Source organism: Mustela nigripes, chromosome 1 (assembly GCF_022355385.1).
Source record: "Mustela nigripes isolate SB6536 chromosome 1, MUSNIG.SB6536, whole genome shotgun sequence".
NCBI lineage: Eukaryota > Metazoa > Chordata > Mammalia > Carnivora > Mustelidae > Mustela > Mustela nigripes.
In genome coordinates this window covers 67,624,701-67,650,351 of record NC_081557.1, presented here as the reverse complement: position 1 = coordinate 67,650,351, position 25,651 = coordinate 67,624,701, and the positions used below count along the sequence as shown (strand labels likewise).

General features: G+C 38.1%; 1 protein-coding gene across 6 annotated transcripts; it reads right to left on the bottom strand.

Moving 5' to 3' along the window:
• Positions 1 to 1,392: 1,392 nt before the first annotated feature.
• Positions 1,393 to 25,640, bottom strand: C1H11orf54 (chromosome 1 C11orf54 homolog). Of its 6 annotated transcripts, none has more exons than XM_059412686.1 (10): positions 25,571 to 25,640; positions 24,906 to 25,104; positions 20,782 to 20,924; positions 18,058 to 18,156; positions 13,466 to 13,539; positions 13,183 to 13,284; positions 12,059 to 12,235; positions 10,522 to 10,671; positions 3,556 to 3,672; positions 1,393 to 2,594 (listed from the first exon to the last, which is right to left on the bottom strand). In XM_059412686.1, exons 3-10 carry the CDS (start codon positions 20,834 to 20,836, stop codon positions 2,421 to 2,423), a joined length of 948 nt encoding a protein of 315 aa, XP_059268669.1. In that variant the 5' UTR covers positions 20,837 to 20,924; positions 24,906 to 25,104; positions 25,571 to 25,640; the 3' UTR covers positions 1,393 to 2,420. The 6 variants fall into 6 exon arrangements, with proteins under 6 accessions (XP_059268669.1, XP_059268660.1, XP_059268688.1 ...); XM_059412677.1 differs by having other exon boundaries at positions 25,391 to 25,604; XM_059412705.1 differs by lacking the exon at positions 24,906 to 25,104 and having other exon boundaries at positions 25,571 to 25,631.
• Positions 25,641 to 25,651: the final 11 nt, after the last annotated feature.

Below are 25,651 nucleotides of genomic sequence, written 5' to 3'. Positions count from 1 at the left end.
CCTCTTCCAACAATTGATATTAGGCATACTTGTCACATTTCTTTCTTGCTTGCTTTCCTTTTTTTTAAGTAATCTGTATATCCCACACAGGCTTGAACTTACAACCTCAAGATCAAGAGTCACATGCTGTATGGACTGAGCCAGCCAGTTGCCCCATCACATTTCTCATTTTAAAGTGAATATGGCATTAACATATAACTTTGAAATACATATATAGCATTTACAAAACTGCTTCTTAGAGCATGTACTAGGTGTTAGCTAGTTATCTTATTTTGTTCAAAACCTGTTTCTTTTCTTTTTTTCTTTTTTTTTTTTTTTTTTAAGATTTTATTTATTTGAGAGAGCAAAATCGAGAGAAAGCACATGCAGGGTGAAGAGCAGAGGAAGAAGCAGACTCCTAGCTCAGCAGGAAGCCCAGTGTGACACTTGATCCCAGAACTCTGGGATCACGACCTGAGCCAAAGGCAGATGCTTACCTGACTGAGTACCCAGGGGCCCTACTGTTTCCTAAACATACAAAGTCCCCTCCTGCCTCTGGACTTTTAAATCTACCAGGAAAGATGTTTTTCTAAATAACTTCATGATTCACTTTCTCATTTCTTGCAGGTCTCTGCTAAAATGTCTCTCTTCCAGAGTCTTTTCCTGATCTACCTTTATAGAAAACAGGTAATAAAGAGTCTGATGGTGTTTTTTATGTTTGACTGCCGACAGCTTTTAAGCCTTGCTCCTCCCTCTTGCCATTCTGTTCCATATTTGAGCAAGCTGATAAGCCTGGCTGCTCCTTCTTTGACACTTGTGGGAAGTTTAAACTGTATATGGAATCATCATGCTGACCCTAACCCTTCACCACCATAAAAAGCCCAAGCTTGTTCTCTCAAGCTATTTTTGGACCTGTTTGGGAGTGGTCCTGCTTTCCCCAGAAAGCCTCATGATGCAAGCAGTAAATCCTTCCATACCCTGTTGGGCTGTGTGTGACTTTATCCAACATCCAAACCAAATTTTGGGTGACGAGTCCATCTTGTCACATGTGAGTTGGACACAACAGTCCACCCTGTGCTTTATTTTTTTTAATAGGCCTTAATACCATTTGTCATCTTCTATATCTGTTTATTGTGAGTTTTTCCCTGTTATATAAATGACTGAGTGATCGAGCCCCACATATGGTGAAGCATCTGGCATAACCTTCCACACACTCATTCGTTCAACAAATACTGAATGCCTGCTTTGTCTAGGCCCTGTTAAAGGCATTAGTGCTACACTGGTTAACAAAGCCCTTTCCCTCCTGGATCACATCCCAGTGGGCAGAGTAGGTGTCCAATATGCTTTTGTTACACCAATGAACAGTAAGATTTTTTTCTGTCTGGAGGTAAGATATTAAAAAGAAACACAATATTGTGAATATAAAATTTTTATTCATTTTTTTGCTTCAGAGTGGTACTTATTAAAAAATAACATTTAGGAGTTTATACTTACAGGACATGTTATAGGTAACATCCAAAGAAGACAATCAAAAAATATTTTTTGAAGATTTAGTATGTGTTTGGTGTTAAAGAACTCCTAAATTTGCACATGATTAGCATTAGCAAGATTAAGATTAGACAGTTGATTTCTAAAAATTATTACAGAAGAATATTGAGGAAAACTTTGATAATTACAATCAGTAAAATAGTATAATTTTTTATTTTACAAAGGACAGTGGTCATGTTTAGCAATAGCCTCATTGGTAAATTAAAGTAAACTTACTTCAGTGTTGTATTTTGATGCTGTTTCTTTTCCCTTTCTTTCTGGCAAATAACTGACAAGGTACCAACTGCTTCCAATTGGCAAGCCAAACAAAGGGGCCATCATGGCCTACCACCTAGTTGCCAATGTTTGTGAAAGGCAAACTGCAAACTTCTGAGTATGGTTCAGCCCCAGCAAAAGGGGTAAAGTTGCTTCCTTGGCCCACCTTATTCCATGGAAAAAAGTATACTCTGATTTCTGAAATGGATTTTTTAAATTCAGTATTAAGACTCAGCAACTATCAACATTTGCAAAACTGTTTCTATACCCAGAAATATCCACTTAGGAGTTGTGAGACTAATTTGAAAAATTTAATAATGTTACACAAATTTATTACCAGTAGACAGTAGGAATAAATCATATGATTCCTGATTGTCTTTATACTTAAGGTATAAACATAAGACTGATTTTGCTATTATTAAAGAATACAAAAATAATGAAGAACATTTTCATTATGTATCTTGGTTTCCAAAAATCTCTAAGGTAGTTCCACGAAACAATAGTGTAAATGTCAACATACCTTTCACTTAAAGATCAAAAAATGGGATTTAAGTAGTGAGATCATTTTTATTGGATTTTATAGTAGTATCAATTAATGAGTTAGTTAACTTTAGTTAATTATTTCTTTTTCATTTGACTTAATCTCGCCCAAATAAATGGGTCTCTTTTGGTTGATCAATGCGATATAGAAACTCTGCAGGCAAGAAGTATCCAAGATATTCCACTGTGTCTGGGGTAGTATCATAATGGTAGTGTCCACCTTCTCCATGATGACTAAAACAATGAGTGTGCTCCAATCGCAAATCAAACCCCTATGACAACAGACAAGCTATCATTAGCATTCAAATCATTTTGGATAAAATTTGTTTAAGGGGGAAAGGAGATCTTTTTATTAATGTTACAATAGTTTTTATTTTATTTTTTAAGTAAGTAACATATTCACTTAATTCAAAATTCAAAGGGTGAAGGATATATTCATTAAAATATGTCTTTCCATCTCCTGCCTTTACTACTTACTCCCTTTCCTTGCAGGCAACCAGTGTAAGCAGTTTCTTATATATCCTTCCAGAAAAAGATTTACTTTTGTAATTTTTACTCAAATAGTAGCACCTTATACATACTGTGCTGAATATTGCTTTTCTTCATTCAACAATACACTTGACATCTTAGTGTATCAGATTATAAAAGAGCGTCTTCTTTCTTTTACACCTACATGGCATTCTATTGTACATACACAGCACTTCCCAACTGACATTTAGATTATTTCCAATTCTATCATAGTAATGCTTTCATGACTAACCTTTTTTAATTAATAATTTCACATACTTTTGCATATATTTAATGATAAATTCCTAGAACGTATATGTAATTGTTAGATCAAAAATATGAACTAGTCAGTATTCTGGTAGTTACTTTCTTTGACTTGGTATGTATTACATCTTTTTCTAGTGTATAATATTAAAATATAATAAATAGTATAATGAGCAACAAATAAGATAGGAGACCTGAATCTTGGTCTTGATTCTACTATTTAATAACATGACTTTGGGTGTTACTTAAAATACCTGTGCCTTCATTTGCTCAAAGGTAAAATCTGCCCTGCCTAATTCATAAGGTGGTTAGCCACCTGCTCCTTTATCTTTCATGATAATTCTGGAGACACGCCTAGCTCTTAAATAACAACACAACAGTGCCTAATTTCAAAAGAATAGCCTAAAAATTAAGCATTATCACTGTATGACACGGCAATATGGGAAACAGACATAAGCTTACCGGGTCTCTGGAGACAAAAACTGGCAGACAAACCAAAGGAGCTTTCATCTCATAAAAGCGCAACCATTTATTCACCTCTTCATCAGAGTTCAATGGGCAGGAAGAAAATTCTGCAGGCTACAATAAAAGATCATTATAAATATATAGAATATTATTAAAATTTTATATATAACTTTATGAAGTTCAAAATTTAAGCCTTCTTATATATTTATTTATTTTAGAATCAAAACAAGTTACATACCCTAGTTTTCAAAAGGATCACCAATCAAGCATATAAGCTAAAATGTATGAATGAATAAATGAAAGAAGGAGTCTATTACTACCTTTTTGTTTTTCATAGCCTCTCAGTTTCCTGGAAATATATCCTCATCCTAATTTTAAATCTCATACTGCTACCAGTAGATGGGTGGGGGGGAGGGGGAAGCAAGGCATTAGATATTGGAAGAATCATCAAAAATAATAAAATACTAAGGAATAAACTTAGTCAAGGAGGCAAAAACTTGTACTACAAAGCATTGCTGAAAGAAATTTTAAAAGATTTCAACAGGGGCACCTGGGTTGTTCAGTCTTTCGAGTGACCAACTGGATTCCGGTTCAGGCCATGATCTCAGGATCTGGAGATCAAGCCCTTAGTCGAGCCCTATGTGCAGCTCCCCACTGACCCCTTGAGCCCCCTCTCCCATGGACCCCCAGCCCCACTAGGAGGACCACAAGGAGCTCTGAGGGCATAGCAGGGAGTCTGCTTCTTTCCCTCTCCTTTTGCCCCCCGCCACACTTAATATACATGCACACATGTGCACACTCTCTAAATCTTTAAAAAAGATAAAAAGATTCCAATAAATGGAAAAATAACATGCTCACTTCGGCACTTTTTTCTTCGAAAAAAGAAAAGAAAAAGAAATTTAAAAAAGGAAAAATATCCTGTGTTTATGAACTGGATATGGTTAAGATGTTAATACTACCAAAAGTGATCTAAAGATTCAGTGCCATCCCTGTCAAAATCCCAAATAAGTTTTTTGCAGAAATAGAGAAGAATCCATCATAAAATTCATATGGAATCACAAGGGACCCGGAAGAACAAAATCAATCTTGAGGGAAAAAAGAAAGTTGGAAGTCTAAAACAGTGACAATGGCATAAAGACAGACCTAAACATCAGTGGAACAGAATAAAGATCCCAGAAATAAACCCTTGCACATACAGCAAATAATTTTCAATAAGGGTATCAAGACCATTCAATGGAAAAAGGAGAGTCTTCAAAAAATGGTGCTGGGAACACTGAATATTGATGTGCAAAAGAATGAAACTGTACCCTTAATATATATGTAAACAAAACTTAACTCAAAATGCATCAAAGACCTAACTGTAGGAGCTAAAATATAAAACTTAGAAGAAAACATAAGGGAAAAGGCTTTGGATTTCACCATAATTTCTTAGATTTGACATCAAAAGTATAGGCAACAAAAGGAATAAACAAGTGGGACTACATCAAATTAAAAACATCTGCACTGTAAAGGAAAACAATCAACAAAATGAAAGACCATTTATGGAATGGTGAAAAATATTTGTAAGCCATATATCCAAAATACACAAGGAACCCATACAACTCAATAGCAAAAAAACAACCCAATTAAAAAACAGACAAAGGAACTGAATTAGACATTTCTCCAAAAGAAGACATACAAATGGCCAAGAGGTAAATGAAAAAGTGCTCAATATCACTCATCATCAGGGAAATGCAAATCAAAACAATTAGATATCACACCTCACTCCTGTGAGGATGGCAATTATATAAAAAAAAAAAAAACCAAAATATGGAGAAAAGGGGACCCTTGTATGCTATTAGTAGGTGTGTAAACTGGTACAATGATTATGGAAAACGGTATGAAAGTTCCTCAAAAAACAGAACCATATGATCAAGTAATCTCACTTCTCCCACTACTGGGTATATCTATCAGTGGATGGATGGGTAAAAAAAAATGTTTTTTGGGAGCCTGGGTGACTCCCAAAATCTTTAAAAAGATTTCAATAGGGGCACTATTGTTGGGCGACTGCTTCCAGCTTAGGTCATGTTACTGGAGTCACGGGATCAAGTCCCACATAAGGCTTCCTGCTTAGCAGGGGGCATGCTTCTCCCTCTGACCTTCCCCCTCTCATGCTCGCTCTCATTCTCTCTCTCTCTCATAAATGAATCTTTTAAATATGTTTAAAATTGTTATGTGTATGATTTAATTATATATGTATGTGCATGTATATAAAATGGTGATATATAGATGAATGTTTTTCAGAATTAAAAAGGAAGAAAAACTCATAATTTGTGACAACATGGATGAACTTGGAGGACATTATGCTAAGGTGAAATAAGCCACACATAGACAAATACTGCATGATATCACTTATTGGAATCTAAACAGTTCAACGTAGAGAAAGAGACTAGAATGGTGGTTGCCAGAAGTTGGGGGTGAGGAAAACGAGGTGTTGGTCAACGGGTACAAAAACTTTTCAGTCACAGGATGGGTGAGTTTTAGAGATATGATGTGCATTAGGTAACTACAGGCATACTGGAGTTACTGTGGGTTCTGTTCCACACCACTGCAATGAAGTGAATTTGCGACACAGCAAGTTGAGTGAATGCTTTGGTTTCCCAGTGCATGTAAAAGTGATGTTTACACTATACTGTAGCCTTTGAAGTGTGCAGTAGCATTATGTCTTAAAAATGTACATACTTTAATTTAAAAAATACTTTCTGGCTAAAAAATGCTAACCATCATTTGAGCTTTCAGTGACTCATAACCTTTTTGCTGGTGGAGGGTCTTGCCTCTGAGTTGGTGGCTGCTGAGGGATCAGGCTGGTGGTGTTTGCTGAAGGCTGGGATGATTGTGGCAATGTCTTAAAATAAGACAACAATGAAGTCTTCCATGTCAATTGACTCTTCCTTTCAGGAATGATTTCTCTGCAGCATCTGAGGCTGTTCAACAGCATTTTACCCATAGGAGAACTTTGAAAATTGGAGTAAGTCCTCTGTTGCTTTAGTAACTAAGTTCATGTAATACTCTAAACCCTGTGTTGTCACTTCAACTATCTTCACAGTATCTTTTTTTTTTTTAAAGAATTTATTTATTTGACAGAGAGAGATCACAAGTAGGCAGAGAGGCAGGCAGAGAGAGAAAGGAGGAAGCAGGCTCCCCGCTGAGCAGAGAACCCAATGCAGGACTCGATCCTAGGACCCTGGGATCATGACCCGAGCCGAAGGCAGTGACTTAACCCACTGAGCCACCCAGGTGCCCCATCTTCACAGTATCTTTACCAGGAGTAGATACTGTCTCAAGAAGCCACTTTCTTTGCTCATCCATAAGAAGCAGTTCCTCATCTCGTAAAATTTTGTCATGAGATCACAGCAATTCAGTCACATTTTCAGGCTCCACTTCTAAATCTAGTTCTCTCCCTGGATCCACCACATCTGAAGTGCCTTTTCCACTCAAGTCTCAAGACTTGACCCCAGGACTCTGAGATCATGACCTGAGTTGAACGCAGATGCTTAACTACCCAGGCACCCCTCACATATGTTCTTAATACCATCTAGAATGGTGAATCTTTTCTAGAATGCTTTCAGTCAACTTTGACCTGAGCTGCCATGAATCTATGGCAACTCTAACCTTACAAAATGTATTTCTTAAATAATAAGACTTGAAAGTTGAAATTACTTCTTGATCCACAGGCTACAGAATGGATGTTGTGTTAGCAGGCATGAAAACATTAATCTTGTTGTGTGTCTCCATTAGAGCTCTTGGGTGACCAGGTGCATTGTGAATGAGCATGAACGGAGTATTTTTTTTTCCGAGCAGTGGGTTTTGACAGTGTACTAAAAATGGTCAGTAAACCATGTTGTAAACAGATATGCTGTCACCCAGGCTTTGTTGTTCCACTGGTGAGCACAGGCAGGGTAAATTTAGCATAATCCCTAGGAGCCTAGGATTTTCAGAATGCTAGATGAGCAGTGGCTTCAACTTCAGGTCACCAGCTGCATTAGCTCCTAACAGGAGAGAGTCAGCCTGTCCTTTGGAGCTTTGATGCCAGGCACTGACTTCTCCTCTCTTGCTATGAAAGCCCTAGATGCTATTTCTTCCAACAGTGGGCTGTTTTGTCTACATTGAAAATCGGTTGTTTAGGGTGGCCACCTGTAGTAACAATCTTAGCTAGGCCTCTGGATCACTTGCTGTAGCTTCCACATCAGCAAGCTCTGCTTCTCCTCAAACTTGTATGTTACAGAGACAGCTTCTTTCCTTCAGTCTCATGAACCAACCTCTCTTAGCTTCAGATTTTTCTTCTCCAGCTTCCTCACCTCTTTCAGCCTTCATAGGATTGCTCTGGATTGGGCTTTGGCTTAAGAGAATGTTGTGGCTGGTTTGATCTTCTATCCAGACCACTAAAACTTTACCCATATTAACAATAAGGTTGTTTTTCCTTTCTTATCATTTCTGTATTCACTGGACTAACACTTCTAATTTTCCTTCAAGAACTTTCCTTTGCATTTACAATTCCCTAACCATTTGGACAAGAGGTTTAGCTTTTGGCCTTTCTTGGCTTTTGATATGCCTTCCTCACTAAACTTAATCATTACTAGCTTTTAATTTAAAATGAGAGAGGTGCAACTCTTCATTTCACCTGAACATTTAGCGGCCACTGTAGTGTTATTAATTGGCTTCATTTCAATATTGTTGTGTCTTAGGGAATAGGGAGGCCCAAAGAGAGAGAGACCATAAATGGCCAGTTGGTGAACTGTCAAAACATACCAACATTTACTGGTTAAGTCGTCCATCTTATATGGATACAGTTTGTGGTGACCTAAAACAATTACAATAGTTATATCAAAGATCACTGATTACAGATCACCATAACAAATATAATAAGGAAAAAGTTTTTGAAGTGTTGCAGGAATTACCAAAATGTGACACAAAGACAGGAAATGAGCAAATGCTCTTGGAAAATTGGTGCCAAAAGACTTGCTTGATGCAGTGTTGCCACAAACCTTCAATTTATGAAAAATGCAGTATCTGTGTAATGCAATGATGTGAAACACAATAAAACAAGGTATGCCCATAGTTAGTAATGGAGTATATTAAATACTTGCATATTTAAAAATCCTATAATTGTTTGGTATTTATGAATAGATTTATCTGAAATTCTGTTTTTTTTTTAAGATTTTATTTATTTATTTGACAGACAGAGATCACAAGTAGGCAGAGAGGTAGGCAGAGAGAAATGAGGAAGCAGGCTCCCTGCTGAGCAGAGAGCCCGATGTGGGGCTCCATCCCAGGACCCTGGGATCATGACCTGAGCCGAAGGCAGAGGCTTTAACCCACTGAGCCACCCAGGCGCCCCTGAAATTCTGTTTTTAATAATTTGGAAAGTTAAGTATTTTCCCAGTGTTGTGTTTTTCTTTGCAAAATCAACTGGCTTGCTATTTAAAGTTATCAGGATGGGATGCCAGGGTGATTCAGTAAATTATGCATCTGATTCATGATTTCTACTCAGATCTGATCTCAGGATTGTGGGATTGAGCACACTGGGTTCTACACTCAGCATGGAGTCGGCTTGGGATTCTCTCTCTCCTTTCCCCCCTGCCCCTCCCCACTCACGCACATGCTCTCTCACTCTCTCTCTCTAAAATAAATAAATAAAATCTTTTTAAAAAAATACAATAAAAAATAAAATTATCAGGATAAAAAACATTAAAACCAAACAACTTTTGATGATTTTACTGAAAAAAAAAAAAAAAGGAAAGGAAATTAAGTTGTAATAACTTAAATACTATTGATTCATTCACCTCCAAAAATAATTTTAAAACCCAAATGCCCCAGGTCTTGCTTTATATAGTAATACATCCTTAATGTCTTCTAAACTTGTGCAATTAGCCCATAAGATTATAAATCTCATAATGAGTGCTTTGCCCATAAGCACAACCATCTTTTTTTTTTTTTTTGAGAATGAGTCAGAGTGAGAGAGAGAAAGAGAGAGAGAGACGGAGAGGGGCAGAGGGAGAGGGAGAGAGAGAATCCCAAGCAGGTTCCATGCCCAGCGCAGAACCCAGTGCTGGGCTTGACTTCACAACCCTGAGATCATGACCTGAGCTAATAATGAGTTGGATGTTCAACTATCTGAGCCACTAGGCACCACACCACAACTGTCTTTTCTTTTTTTTTTTTAAGGTTTTATTTATTTACCTGTTAGAGCACAAGCAGGGGGAGCAGCAGGCAGAGGGAGAAGCAGGCTTCTTGCTGAGCAAGGAGCCTGATGCAGGACTTGATCCCAGCACTCTGGGATCACAACCCAAGTCAAAGGTAGATGCTTAACCAACTGGGCCACCCAGGCATCCCATCTACCACAACAATCTTTTTTTTTTTTTTTTTTAAGATTTTATTTATTTATTTTTCAGAGACAGAGGGAGAGAAAGTGAGCGAGTGCAGGCAGGCAGAGAGGCAGAGGGAGAAGCAGACTCCCTGCCAAGCAAAGAGTCTGATGTGGGGCTCGATCCCAGGATCCTGGGATCGTGACCTGAGCCGAAGGCAGCTGCTTAACCAACTGAGCCACGCAGGCGTCCCTACCACAACCATCTTAATAACAAAGTCTATGTATGGAATTTGGAATTCTGGCAATAACAATGATAATCCATGTCTAAGGTTTCTACTCACATCTCTCTGGATCTTAAAAACAAATGGAATGAAAAGAAAGTTTTAATTTATTAACATGAAAGAAAAAAAGACCCTAGTTAGACATTATCTCACAGTGTGATTTACAGTATTGTTTGTCATTTTTAAGTTTTAAAGCAATACAATCATAGTAAAAGTATAGGTACAGGGTATCTTTAAGGACAGAATTCTCAATGTATATTAAAAAATCCCAAGATCTTAAGTATATGCACATACATACCCACATACACATGCACGTATATACATGAAGGCCCTTACCATTATGTGAGTCTTTGCTTTTCCCTTCTGAATTATGAAGGTACCTCCCATCCCTACAGGTTTATCTCCATAATGTTTTTCAAGAGTCTGTCTCATACATGTCACAAAGTTAAGTTTTCCAGTTCTTCTTTTTGCTTTCACCTCAATGACCTAGAGAGGACATAAATATGCATACCATTGTCCTAAGTTGCAAAACTTTATGTGAATAACTATCAAAGTGAAACACATAGTCTAATGCCATAAAGCAAATATTCACCTGTTTGCTTAGAGCACCCACACAGGAGTTTAGCGAGATATCTCAATCCTGTCTTGGTCAATGATATATATTATATACATATAAATATATATATAGTAAATTATTATTCACTCTAATAAGTCTTATTTATGCTTTCTTGGACAGAGAGAGTTACAGCAAAAGTCCTCAACTGAGCTCTAGAGATTCTTACCTTTATATGTCAAGGTGGTAAATGGTTGAGAATTCCTGGCTTAAAGGGGTTAGTTAACCTTTGGTAATTCAGAGGGGAGGAGACAGTGATTGCATTTTCTCTCTTCCCTTAAAACTCTCGATTTGTATTACTTCCACTTAATTAGGTCTTTTTTTTTTTTTTAAGAAGGCTCCACACCCTGCATGGAGGCTGTCTGAAGACTTGAACTCACAACCCTGAGATTGAGTCTGAGCTGAGATGAAGAATCAGATGCTTAATCAACTGAGCCACCCACCACACACTCCTTAATCAGGCCTTTAAAAGTCATTACTTTGTTTTTCAAAGTAGCTAAAGTAGCTACCTTTATTTAAAAATCTGAGAGTGCTCACAACTGCTAACACTGTAATCATCTTTTTGTGTTCTACAGGAAGTAAATATGAAGTGAAGCATTAATTTTCCTTCCCACCTCCTTGCTATAATATTTTGCTACCACCACTTCTGTCTAGATCAACCAACATCTGATCCACCAGGAATGAACAAATTTCTTCTAGACTAACTGCAGGTAGGCACTATCTATTTATTTCAACTGAATGGCTCATGTATTCTACTCACTCCACACATGAATATTGTTAACCTTTTATTCCTCAGAAAAAAAGGTACTGCTCACTAAGTTTTTTGTTTGTTTGTTTGCTTACTGAGTATTCTTAACCTCAGTTTTATTTATTTATTTTAAAAGATTTACTTATTTATTTGACAGACAGAGATCACAAGTAGGCAGAGAGGCAGGTGGAGAGAAAGGGGGAAGCAGGCTCCCTGCTGAGCAGAGAGCCTGATGTGGGGCTTGATCCCAGGATCCTGGGATCTTGACCTGAGCTGAAGGCAAAGACTTTAACCCACTGAGCCACCCAGGCGCCCCTTAACCTCAGTTTTAAATAAGACTTTCTCCTTGCCTATAAGTACCATAGTAATCTTTTATAACTGGGTTATTTAAAGAAATCTGACATAGCTAGTTTTGACTTTTCTTAAGAAAACCATATTTGTGGCAATGAAAGTCCAACTTTTTAGCTGAGAATTTTTGGAGAATACTGTGTCTTTGTAAACAAAAAAATCACCTTTCCAGGTTGACCCTCACTGGCAAAAAGATTAGCCAGTAATGCACACCCAAAATCATGGTATTTCTCACTGTATTTCTTTAGGAGGCACCCTCCATCTGCAGGGTTAACACGGGCAAAGTAACTTCCATTCACTGGAGGTTTGTGTTCACTTTCTGTTTGAATGACTGGCATAAACTAAAAATAAAAGTAAATAAGAAAAGTAAATTAGTTAACCCTGAGATCAATATGCAAAGAGAATATTTGAGTAACATAACGAAGTATCTTTATTCTCGACTTAAGATATTTTATTTTCAGGACCTAGTAAGAAAACATGAAGTATGAAATATTTAATTTGAGATTCAAAATGTTAAAGATTTACAAACATCCAAAAAATTGAAAAAATATTCTGTAAAGTGTTTACAGTATTTCTTACAGTGTTTCTATAACATTGTAAACTGTGCTTTAAAATGACTTTAGATTAAAAAGTTTTTTTCTATATTGAACAGGGTAAATTATTTTAATCTTTCTACAAAAGAACTTATAAGACTACTGACTAATGGTCACTTCTGAAGAGGTGAAGGAATGGGCAGACTGAAGAGGTCCTTCACTCTTCTATTTAAGAGATGTGAAGAAACAGTGACGCTTTTACGTTATAAATATACTAACATACACAGAAATAGATAGTACCTTTCATAGGTAATCATCATACCATGGGGTAGGTCCTTACTATTTAGTCCGAAAGAGGGAATTAATGAGATTATTAATTATTCCATTCATCTTCTGATTAAAAGCTGTTCTTATATCAAAGGGAAAGATTTATAGTGAAGCTAGGAATTCTCTGATGTGTAAGAATTAAAATCTTTCACAATCCATGGTCCTCAGCAGACCACATTAGGACTTCACACTCATCTGAGTGCAGACCCCAAGAAAATCTGAAATTAGAGGTCTGTGCTCCATAACAGTTAGAGCTTGTGCTATAGTCCAAATCTGTATCAAACAATATCAAATCTGTGAAGAAAGGTAACATCGATAATTTTTAGTTCATTCAGAAAGCAGACTTTCTGATAGGGGTATGAAAGAAAAAAAGATAAGTCAACTGTCAAATCAGTAAAATAAAATAAAATAATTAAATGTATGCTGACCTCACAGTTGAACCCAAGAGTCTGAAATGGGCCTGCTCCTGCTCCAAGAATAAAAGCTCCAGGAAGCTTGATTTCTTTTGCAATCTTATTTATATCATAAACCTAAACAAGAAGAAAAAATATTATTTAAATGATAACTCATACAGCTCTCTTGGTTTATGTTTTTTGACTGAGTCTATTAACACCTCCTTGCCATATTGGTCCATGGATCTTCTAATAATAAGAGGAATCAACCCAGTTCTTTTAATCTTCATGTGAATGTGAAGAGAAAAAGTACACTTACTTTTTCTTTTTTTACAAGAGGCAATAAGTAAGGCACACCTCCTACTTCTGCAATTCTAGTTTTCCCACAGATGCCTAAAAAAAAAAGTCATCTTAAAAACAGGTATACATCTAACTTAAGTATAAAATGCCAAAAGGCACTAATTTAATTTATTAAGAGTAGGTAACTTTTCCGTTCTCAGTTTTACAAGTAGCAGGGGATGGATGATGAAAATAGCTATGATCCCTATCCTATTCTAACTACTTATGTTTCCAGTATTGTCATAACCAAGCATGACTTGATATAGTTGGTAGCATAAAGGAAACAGAAAGTTGGTAACAGAGCAAGGCTAGAATTGAAGCCGAAGTTTGGATTGTATGAGATTTCTAGAATTAGTCTGTAATGACTTATTCCTTTAAAGATCTGTGCTTTTGGTTTTGGGACTTGGTTAAAATTGTATTTTAATATAGAATATTTTGCTCTGTTAGAGTTATTAGTTCCTTAAGAAATCCATACTAGGAAATCAAAGTTGTTTGTTCCCAAGGTTGTTTATAGAAATCCAAGTAATTAGAGATAACTTCAGATGCTGTTAACTTTCTACTTACATTTTTATTTTTATTTTTTTTTAAGATTTTATTTATTTATTTGACAGAGAGATCACAAGTAGGCAGAGAGGCAGGCAGAGAGAGAGAGGAGGAAGCAGGCTCCCCGCTGAGCAGAGAGCCCGACGTGGGACTCGATCCCAGGACCCTGAGATCATGACCCGAGCCAAAGGCAGCGGCCCAACCCACTGAGCCACCCAGGCGCCCTCTACTTACATTTTTAATTAACATCATAGGTACAGCTAAAACACAATCTGGGAAAGGCCCATTCTTTTATTTTTTTTCCAAATGTAGAGAGAGAATTAATTATCTTTTGTTTGGGTAAAAGTAGTCTTGTCAGTTTCACATTAACATCACAAAGTAAAGTAGATATAATTGCTCTATTTCTTCAGTTATGCAGAGGGCAAATGTCCAAAATTTTTACAGATCCCACTTATAATTAGGGATTTTAGAAATGTCTTCTGTGGTATCAGGAGAAATTACTCATGGATAAGAATCTTTCTCATGAGTGATAGTAATGTTGAAGTTATCTTTTTGTTTTTGTTTTAAAATTTTAAGTAGGCTCCACCCCCAATGTGGGGCTTGAACTCATGACACAGAGACGAAGAGTCATATGTTTTATGAAGTAAGCTGGCCAGATGCCCCCAGTAATGTTGAAGCCGAAGGAAACCATTAGGGGACTATTTTAGTAGTCTAGGGAACATACAAGTAATGAGCTAAAAATGGTTGGCTGTAGAGATGGAGAAGAGGAAATTAAGAAAAAGAACAAGGGAGAATAGACAACTACGGTGAAGGAATGAGTTAAATTTTAGATATCCTTAGTATATTAGGCAGAGATATCCTGTAGACGGCTGGAATTACTGATCCATAGCTAAGAAAAAGAGAGACCAAGGTGAGATGTGCAGATTTCAAGTTCTTGTATCCAAGTAGTAATTTAAAACCACAGGAGTGGATGGAAAACTGCGGAGAGATTGTATAGAATAAGAGGCTAAGGGGGCGCCTGGGTGGCTCAGTGGGTTAAGCCGCTGCCTTCGGCTCAGGTCATGATCTCAGGGTCCTGGGATCGAGTCTCGCATCGGGCTCTCTGCTCAGCAGGGAGCCTGCTTCCCTTCCTCTCTCTCTGCCTGTCTCTCCATCTACTTGTGATTTCTCTCTGTCAAATAAATAAATAAATAAATCTAAAAAAAGAAGAGGCTAAGGAATGGATTCTAGAAAATGTCAGGATTTAAGAGCCTGCCAGAAAGAGAAAGGAGCTAGACAAAATAAGGAAGAAAGAATATGGAAGTAGGAAAGATACCAAGGAAGAAAAGGCAAAAGAACCAAGGAGGGGGAGAGAAAATGTCAGGCAACAGCCACCAGATACTATGAAACATGTGAGAGATCAGAAAATACTAGTGAACATACCAAAGTCACTGGTGACTTCAGTAAGCCCTGAATGTAGAAAGTACCTAACTACATTTGTGAAAGATCATTCATATATAAACATACATATCTAGGTTCCTTAGTGTTTTAATTTAAAGGCTTACAAATTATTGACTAGAAAATTCTTTGGATGACAGAATTAACGTTAGCCATTTTCTCTTTTCCTTGTATTCTTCTGTGTTTTCTGATTTTACATTTTATTTTAACTAATTAATTACTTATGTAGTGGAGAGAATAGATTACTTTTATAATTGGAAGAAGCATGGCTATAAAAAAGCACTATGCTAAATGCTTTCAAGGTACAAAGCAAAAGGGCACCTGGGTGGCTCAGTTGTTAAGCGTGATCCCAGGGTCCTGGGATCAAGCCCTGGACCTGCTCAGCAGGAAGCCTACTTCTCCCTCTCCCGCTCCCCCTGCTTGTGTTCCCCCTCTTGCTGTATCTCTCCTCTGTCAAATAAATAAAATCTTTAAAAAAAAAAGATACAAAGAGAATTTGTCATCTGGAACACAAAACTTCTAGCATTTACAGGTAGATTTAAAATCAAAGACTGTTTAAACTGGAAAGACCAAAAGGAACATAAAAGCCAAATCTCTCCATCTTAATATATCTGAGGCCCAAATACATTAGTTGGCTTAACTAGGGTAATGAAATTGGTACGTGGCAGACAAAGAAGCAGAGTCCAGGACTTCTGTACAAAACTACTTTTTAACAAAGATGTCAGTTACATAATCAAAGAGGGAGTAGTGTGAGTGTTTATCTCAAATCGCTCATCACAGTAGGGTATAATGGGAGAAGGTCAGACTTTCAAAACAGACCTTAATTTTTTTTTTTTAAGATTTTATTTATTCATTTGACAGACAGAGATCACAAGTAGGCAGAAAGGCAAGCAGAGAGAGAGGAGGAAGCAGGCTCCCCGCTGAGCAGAGAGCCTGATATGGGGCTGGATTCCAGGACCCTGGGATCATGACCTGAGCTGAAGGCAGAGGCTTTAACTCACTGAGCCACCCAGGTGCCCCCTTTTTTTTTAATAAAGATTTTATTTAGGGGCACCTGGGTGGCTCAGTGGGTTAAGCCTCTGCCTTTGGCTCAGGTCATGATCCCAGCGTCCTGGGATGGAGTCCCACATCAGGGTCCTTGCTCAGCAGGGAGCCTGCTTCTCCCTCTGCCTCTGCTTGTGCTCACTCTCTCTGACAAATAAATAAATAAAATCTTAAAAAAAAAAAAGATTTTATTTATTTGACAGACAGAGATCACAAGTAGCAGAGAGGCAGGCAGAGAAAGATGGAGAAGCAGGCTCCCCACTGAGCAGAGAGCCCAGGCGCCCAAAACAGACCTTAATTTTAATCCAGTTTATGATTACTACTGAGTTTGCTTAGCCTCTCTAAGCTTTTCATCTATAGACTGGGGCTAGTCTTGACCTTGCAGGATTACTGTCAAAATTAATATATCAAATATAGGTTTCCATTATCATACAAATTATATTTACTTAACCAATATTAATATCCCTTCTTACTTTAAACATTGGCTGGATGATCACTTGATAAATAAGTATTTCACAGATGATTCAAATACAAGGCTTTTTTTTTTTTTAAATAAAGGTTTTATTTATTTATTTGATAGACAGAGATCCCAGGTAGTCAGAGAGGCAGGGAGAGAGAGAGAGAGGGAAGCAGGCTCCCTTCAGGGAGCCTGATGCAGGCTGAGATGGGGCTCGATCCCAGGACCCTGAAATCACGACTCCAGGACTCTGAGATCATGACCTGAGCTGAAGGCAGAGACTTAACCCACTGACCCACCCAGGTGCCCCAAATACAAGGCTTTTAAGATCCCTGCTGGTATTGAATAAATAAATAAAAACATAAAAATTTATGTTTTTATAAACAGTCACTTCAACAGTTAAAAACAAAACTGTCACGTGGGGGCGCCTGGGTGGCTCAGTGTGTTAAGCCTCTGCCTTCAGCTCAGGTCATGATCTCAGGGTCCTGAGATCCAGCCCCCACCAGGGTTTCTACTCAGCGGGGAGCCTGCTCCCCCCCCCCACCCTGCCTGCCTCTCTGCCTACTTGTGATCTCTCTGTCTCTCTGTCAAATAAATAAATAAAATCTTTAAAAAAAAAACTGTTGGGGTGCCTGGGTGGCTCAGTAGGTTAAAGCTCTGCCTTCGGCTCAGGTCATGATCCCAGGGTTTTGGGATGGAGCCCTGCATTGGACTCTCTGCTCATCAGGGAGCCTGCTTTCTCCTCTCTCTCTGCCTGCTTCTCTGCCTACTTGTCTGTCCAATTTCTGTCTGTCCAATAAATAAATAAAATCTTTAAAAAAAAACTGTCATGTGATATCAAGGATTCTAGACTATTGAATAGCCATTATATAACCTATGAAAATAATAGAAGTGCATAAAACAATATTTTCCAAAAAGTATAAAATGAAATTTGCTCAATATAAGAAAATAGCACAGAAATTCAGCATAATTTGGTCTACAATTTGGGACAATATCCTTTATTTGTAGATCATTTAAGATGATCCTTCATAATAATTCTGGTTTCAGGAAAAGATTAGGACTGAAAGAAGTGAATTGCAAAAATTGTTTACCTTTTACAGGAAATGTAAATGGCTCCTTAGTCAAATCAGGGCAATCAACCACAGAGACCTGGACATCAGCAAAGTTATCCTTTAGCCCCTTCTGCAGAACTGACAAAGACGAGGGAAAAAAGGTTACTTAACATTAGGTAAAAATTTGCCATCGTATATCAAATCTTCCCTCAACATTTTGGGTATCATACTTCCAATCTAAACATGTATTACTAAAAGTTGGGGGGAGGGGTGTACCTGGCTGGCTCACTCAGTAGATCAAGTGACTCTTGATCTCAGTTCAAGCCCCAGGTTGGACATAGAGTTTACTTAAAAAAAATAAGGGACGGGGGAGTGGTCTTCCTATTGAGTGTAATTAGACATTAGACACACAATTAATCAAATGTATAATAACAGATACCCCCATAAAAATACTACAAATCTGTAGAAATTTAAACCACTGAAGATAAACACTGCACTAAGGTGAGGACTACCTTCCTTTTGGGGACAGAATTCCAAAGACCTATTGAAATGTATATATTTAAATGTTAGAAAGTAAGCAGTTACATGCAACAATTTCATTGACACTTGAAGACAAAATGTTAAGCAAAAGGAGTAAGACACAAGAGAGTATATATAACTTCACCTATATATACTTCAAAATCAGGCAATTAATCTAAGGTGACAGAAGTCAGAACAGTGCTACCTCTTGGGTAGAGATAATGACTGGAAAAGTAAATAAAAGAGTCTTCTGGGATGCTGGAAATATTATATATATATCAGTCTGGATGGTAGTGACATGGGTGTAAACATTTTAAAGTTCATCAAGCTGTACACTTAAGACTAGTGTACGTTAATGGAGATATAACTCAATTAAAAAGGTAAAAAAGCAAACATTTCAAAGTTGTAAATATAGGGGCAATGTACTTCTTTTTCCTTTTTTTTTAGAGAGGAGGAGTGGGGAGGGGGAGAGAGAGAATCTTAAGCAGGCTCCATGCCCAGTGTGGCACCCAACACAGGACTTGATCTCATGACCCTGAGATAATGACCTGAGCCAAAATCAAGAGTTGGACGCCTAACCCACTAAGCCACCCAGGTGCCCCTAGGAGCAATGTACTTCTAAGGGTGATAAGATTCCACAAAAATCTCTTTGAGAGTAGTCAGCCATTAGTTTAGGTTTTATAGAATCAGATTCTCCAAAACATGAAATCATCTTAAATCTAACCATGTAGACATTCCATACCAGATCCTTTATCTATATAAAAACAAAAACCAAGTTGCCTGGAAAATTTCCCTCCCTAAAGACTCCACACTTATGAACAGATTAAGTAAGATTTCAGCATATGGAAGTATAATAAAATCTATTTTTTATCAATTTCAAAGAGACCAAACTTTTGCTATAGGATTTTCTGTAAAACTAAAAATAAATTTTAAGCCAAAAAACTCAGATTCCATTTCTATTTTGTACTGAATATATCCTATACATATAGAAGACACATAAAACACAAACATTCAAGAGGAGATAGATGTAGAAAGGCCCTCAAAGAAATGATTCCTGGCTATCCCAGCATACCAGGGAAGACAGAAAAGAAATACAGGCAAAGAATACTAGTGATATAGGTTGTTTACCAGCTGCCACCTAAAAAGGAAGGTCAGAGAAGAAAGCCACAACCAAGCAAACCCGAGTACACTTCTTGACTTCAGCCTTATCAGGAAGACAGCCAGACCATCAGGATGGGTGCACTGAAAAGGGAGGGTTCTGTAGGTATCATCAGAACCTAAAGGCTGTCAAATAAATGTTAGCTTTCTGACAGGCTATATAGTTTTGGGTTAGTACTATTCCTCAGTTCATTTCATGTTCCTATTTTTCTTTTCTTTTTCTTATCTATCACCCCTCCTAATTAATCTTGTGAAGCTGCCTTAAATTCTTATTTGAATAAGGGGAAATGTATAAATACACGCAGAGAAATCTAAGCAAGTTCATTGGCAGTCTATCATATCAGGAGAAGGGGAAATAGTAGCAATATTAGGAACATGATTAACATACCACAGAAGTTTATATATTTAAAGAATATTGTAACTGGTAAAAAGTTAAAATTGTATCACACATACTTAAAGCTCAGATTATTGTATTCATTTTCACACTGTAAAGTTAGTATCTTAACAAGAATCTTCAAATGGGTGAGTTTAGTTTTTTTGGGGGAGGTCATAATATTGGACTCTCAATAAATATAGTATGAAGAGGGGTGCCTGCGTGGCTCCAGTCGTTGGGCATCTGACTCTTGGTTATGGTTCAGGTCAGGGTCTCATGGGTCATGGGACAAAGCCTGAAGCTCAGCGCCACTCGGGGCAGAGTCTGCCTGGGATTCTTTCCCTCTTCCTCTCCCTCTCCACCTGCCCCTCCACCTGCTCCTCCACTTGCTCATGCTTTCTCTTTTTCTCACTTTCTCCCTGAAATAAATAGATCTTAAAAAAAAAAAAAAAGTACAAAGAGATATCGAAAAGGAAAATGAGGGAGAGGGAGAAGCAGACTCCCTGCTGAGCAGGGAGCCAAATGCGGGGCTCTATCCTGGGATCATGAGCTGAGCTGAAGGCAGATGCTTGACTGACCAGCCACTCAGGCACCCCAGGAAAATGAGTTCTACATTGGAAATATTATTGCATAAATCATACCTTAGAATATTTTTATTTTTTAAGTTTTTCCTTAGAATAATTAAAAAAACTCAAAGTTATTAGTGTACTTACCTCCAGCAAGCTCCTCGAGACTTGGCACATGAAAAGAATACTCAGCACAAGCCATTTCTTTCTTCTTTAGGTATGAGGATATACACACGAAGCTATGGTAGGCTAATGATCACAAGAGTTCACCGTGCATGAAGAGTGTTGCTCTGGAAAGGAACACAAGAGTTCAGTTTTATAAAAAGGGCAAAGGGCATTTATATTTCTTTCCTCACAGAAAGGCAACCACAGTTCCCAGTATTTAACATTCCAAGTGAGAAATGCCCAAGTATCCTTTTTTAATACTGATACTTTAAAGTCAACACTTAAAATAGACAAAAGGAAATGCCAAACCAAGAAGGCACAGGATTCATTTTCTTTAGTCATATATGTGGCTCAAACATGCAGTTTACTAATGGTTGGTTTAAGAAACACAGGTCCTGAAGCAAAAAGTAGTTTCTAAGGTTTGTAAGTAACTGTTTAAATGGTTGTAGCTAACAGTATAGGACGCTCAAGTAATTCTCTCAGATAATTTGTGTTTTTTAGTTTGTATTTGATAGGCTAAAACTTAAACAAGCTTCTTAGGCTATCACTTCTACAAAAGAAAATTTAAATTACTAAGAGAAATGCAAACTTCTACAAATGAGCAGCTATTGAAATTCAAATAATTACTTTTACTTAAAAATAAATAAAAATACTTTCTTGGTAAGCAGCTTTAATGTTCCATCATTCTGATGACCTAACCAATTATAGTTTGATGTTTTAAAAATATATGCTAAGCAGGGGCACCTGGGTGGCTCAGTGGGTTAAAGCCTCTGTCTTTGGCTCAGGTCATGATCACAGCATCCAGGATGGAGCCCTGCATCCGGCTCCCTGCCGAGCAGGAAGCTCCCCACCCCCGCTCCGCCCCTGCCCCCCATGCCTGCCTCTCTGCCTATTTGTGATCTCTGTCAAACAAATAAATAAAATCTTAAAATATATATATATGCTAAGCATATTTTACAATAGGTAGGCAAAGATCCACAGAGATTAGTATCTTACCTTAAGTGTTCAGGTGATAAGCTGTGCAAGCAGAGGGAAGTAAATAAAATGAAGGAAACAAAAAAAAACTCAACCAAAAGTAATGTGGGCAGGGAATCTCAGCCAGTTGCAACAAAGAATGCAAGCAAAACTCTTAAGAGTGTTTCTAAGAGCACTATTCAGATTATCATTAAAATTGTTAATGGAACACCTCATTAATTATTAATCTCAACAGTCTCTGCTACAAGCTTTCTTAGTAAGTAAAAGGTGGTCTTTCAATATCACTTTGAAAATCCCACCTGCCCCCATTTTTAAAAAAAATTTTCCAACGATTCTCAGGTTTCTTAGAAACTGGGTTTCTGATTTTTGTTTTGTTTTAAGATCTTATTTATTTGACAGAGAGAGAGAGAGAGAAAGAAAGAACACATAAGCAGAGGGAGCAGCAGGCAGAGGGAGAAACATGCTCCCTGCTGAGAAAGGAGACCTATGTGAGACTCTATCCCAGAACGCTGGGATCATAACCTGAGGTGTTTAAAAACACCTTAGTTTAAGAACCTAAAACTGACTGAGCCACCAGGCATCCCTGGGTTTCTGCTTTTGATAATTTCAAACAATACATCCTCCACAAACATGCAAATCTCATACATTTAGGACTTAACATTTACATAAGTACTTCATCAAATACCAACTTTTATTAACCTTAAAATACATTATACGCATAATCTAGTCTCCCAAATAAAATCTCAACTGTTGATAATGGGCCCAAAGTCCTATATAATCATATTCCAATGATTTCAAGCATATTTTTCAGTTGAACATCTATAATTGTTCAGGAATGAAACATTTTAACTTTTTTTTTTTTTAATTAATTTCAGATGGACAGAAAATACATATAAATATTTCTGTATACTCTTCACATAGACTTTCCAAATGTTAATATCTTATATTTTCTTTATCAAAAAGTACTAATTAAGAACATGTCAGGGCTCCTGGGTGGTTCAGTGTTAAGCAGCTGCCTTTGGCTCAGGTCATAATCCTGGGGTCCTGGGATTAAGCTCCACATTGGGCTCCCCCTCCTCTGCAGAGGGCCTGCTTCTCCCTTTCCCTCTGCTGCTCCCCCTGGCTGTGCTTTCTCTATGTGTGAAATAAATAAATAAAATCTTAAAAAAAAAAAAAAAGAACATGTCAAAATCTGCTCAATAGTCTATTTATAATGAGGAAAATAAAGCACTCTAGCTATTTCTGTTTATAGTAGGAATAATAAAGGCAAGTTTAAATTCAAATACAATCCTAATTTTACACGCTTTGCTGTCTTTAAAAGGTCAGATTTTTTTGTTTGTTTCCTTTCCCCACCAAAATAAAAACAAAGTCCAACCCCCGGGGAGGATACAGTTGAATAACTGGTTTGGAAATGTAGCACTTCAGGCAAGCCAACAGCCCAGCAGGCACTGTGGTAATGTGTATATAAATGTGTTTATGTGGGAGAGAGGAGGGGAGGTTGGAGCTGGAATGATGAGAGAAGGGGGTTAGAAAGGTTCTAATATAAACTCAGGTGTGGCTCTAGGAGGACAGTTTTGGGCCATAGGAAGCACAGGATGTTTACCCTCCAGATTCCATTGCTGGGAGTCAGTAACCCAGAGGGAGGGTCTAGACAAGGGAATAAAAGGGGAGGTAGTTGGATAAGTGGAGCTGCAGAGACAGTGCCCAACAGGGTAGACCAACTCTAGCAACCAAGCCGATAACTATTTATTGACAGCTTGCTGGTCAAAATAACAGGTACCATGTTAGGCACTTGACAATCTCGCAGAACCTCTCACACCAAATAGATACTATAAATCTCATTTTTCAAAAGAGGAATAGGCTAGAGAGAATATATTAATTACTTGAGATCACTCAGCTATTAAAATGGCAGAAATAACTCAAAACCAAATGTAGCCCACTGTAAAGCCAGAAATGCTCACATTCTACCATGTGGGTTAACCTGTGCTTGAATGACACATTTCAGCTCCTCGAAGGAAGAATCTGTACAGAGCCATCTTACAGCACTCAGAGTTATCCTCTGTTTGCTTTGTTTCCTCCACCTAGTCCATGATTTCTGAAGATAGGGCTGTGGTTCTGTCTTCCAAGTGCCTTCCTAGTGGGCACCAGTTCAGCCATAGTTATTCATTGAATATTCACGGTATTGCAGACTCATAAGGCTCTGGGATAGGGTTGGCCTCAGGGGTGTGCAACTAGTACAATGACACAGGACCATGTGCTCAGAATGGCACTGGTTTTATGCTCTGTTTTCACCAGCCTGAAATTCTTAGCCTTTTATTTGAGATTTTAAGGCCAATAGACAATGGAGCCTGTGCAGGATCAGAGGCCAGAGGGGCAAGGTGCATGTCCACCATTATTCCTTGCTACCTCATTCACATAAAGCATTTATAAAACCCCATGAGTGCAGAAATCTGGTGGACCCACCATCTGTGGGAATTCTGTGAGACTCCAAGTCCCAGGATTCCATAGTGTTGGTAGAATGAGCATACGTCAAGAAGTAAAAAAAAAAAAAAAAAAAGTATAGGTAAGTTAGTTTTGGGCAGTTTCCACGTTCTAGCAAGAACAAAATTACATGTCTGTGTGAGCTACAAAATATGAATTGTGAAATTTCACCCATTCTGCCTGCAAGTTAGTTCTTACATTTGTACTTAAAACTGGCATTGCATGCTATACGAAGTAAAATTCATGCTAACAATTTATATTTAAAAATTTTCTTTACTTTGACATTAAACAGCAAATTTCTATTAATAATAATAATAACGCTATTAACATGCTATTATAACTGACAATAGAAAGTTAAAACACCATGACAAGTCAAAGGAGATAATACAGAAGAAAGGAGACCCACTTATATTTTAGTACTTTTAGTGGCGCTTCCCCCTGCTTTTTGAACAAGGGACCCTGCATTTCATCTCCTCTGAGCCTCACAAATTACATAGCCAGGCCTGCTCCCACACAGGGCAGCAAGACATGTCCTACCTGTCCTGGAGCTTCCAGGTGTTTTGTAGGCTGTGGAGATGCCTAGAGGATTAGATTTTATGCCTGGAATTTTTCAATATTTAGAGCGAAACTGAGTAAGGCGATCAGATTACCTTCAAGGTCTGTTGAATCCTGGGATGACACTAAGTACACAGGACTAGGCAGCTTTACAGGTGTGTCACAGGATCCAAGAGGGTTGAAAGTGGACACATCAAACCAGCTCAATCCTTTTTGGAACTCCCTTAAGGGGGAAAAAACCACCCAAACTAAACTAGTTTAGACGGTTGCAACACTCAGTAGCCGTTCCGGAGGCTAAGGAGTCAAATCGCAGAAGAAAGAGAGAGAGAGAGACAGAGAGAGAGAGATGTTAACTAAGTCCTGGACACTGACCCTCAGTCTGGAGGGCAAGAGGGAGCTAACGAAACAGGTCCAAAGTTGGAGAGGGGAATGGGGTGTGCTATGGAGTAACACCAGCTTCCAGAACAAAGGTCACGCATTTGGAGTCACGGTCAAAGCACAAGCCCGTCAGTTTCATACCGTTTCACTATTTTTGAAGGCAAAAGCAGGCATGACAAAACACAGCCGGCACCACACTCACCGCCACGCACGCGCCCCCGAAGTCTTTAGAAAACCCGAAGACAGTTCACCAAATGAGAGACACCGCAAACAGCCGAGCGGCTGACTCCTCTCAGCTCACATCCGCCCGGTTTAGTTGGCCCCACAATTTATTCTTGTCATCAGCGGATACGTTTACCCGTTAGGTTAACGAAATCCGCACCTGAATCCTGATTTTGTCTGTCAACCCCGCCTCCTCCGCTTTTGGGCGTTCAGGCACAGCCCACCGCCCCACCCCTCGCGG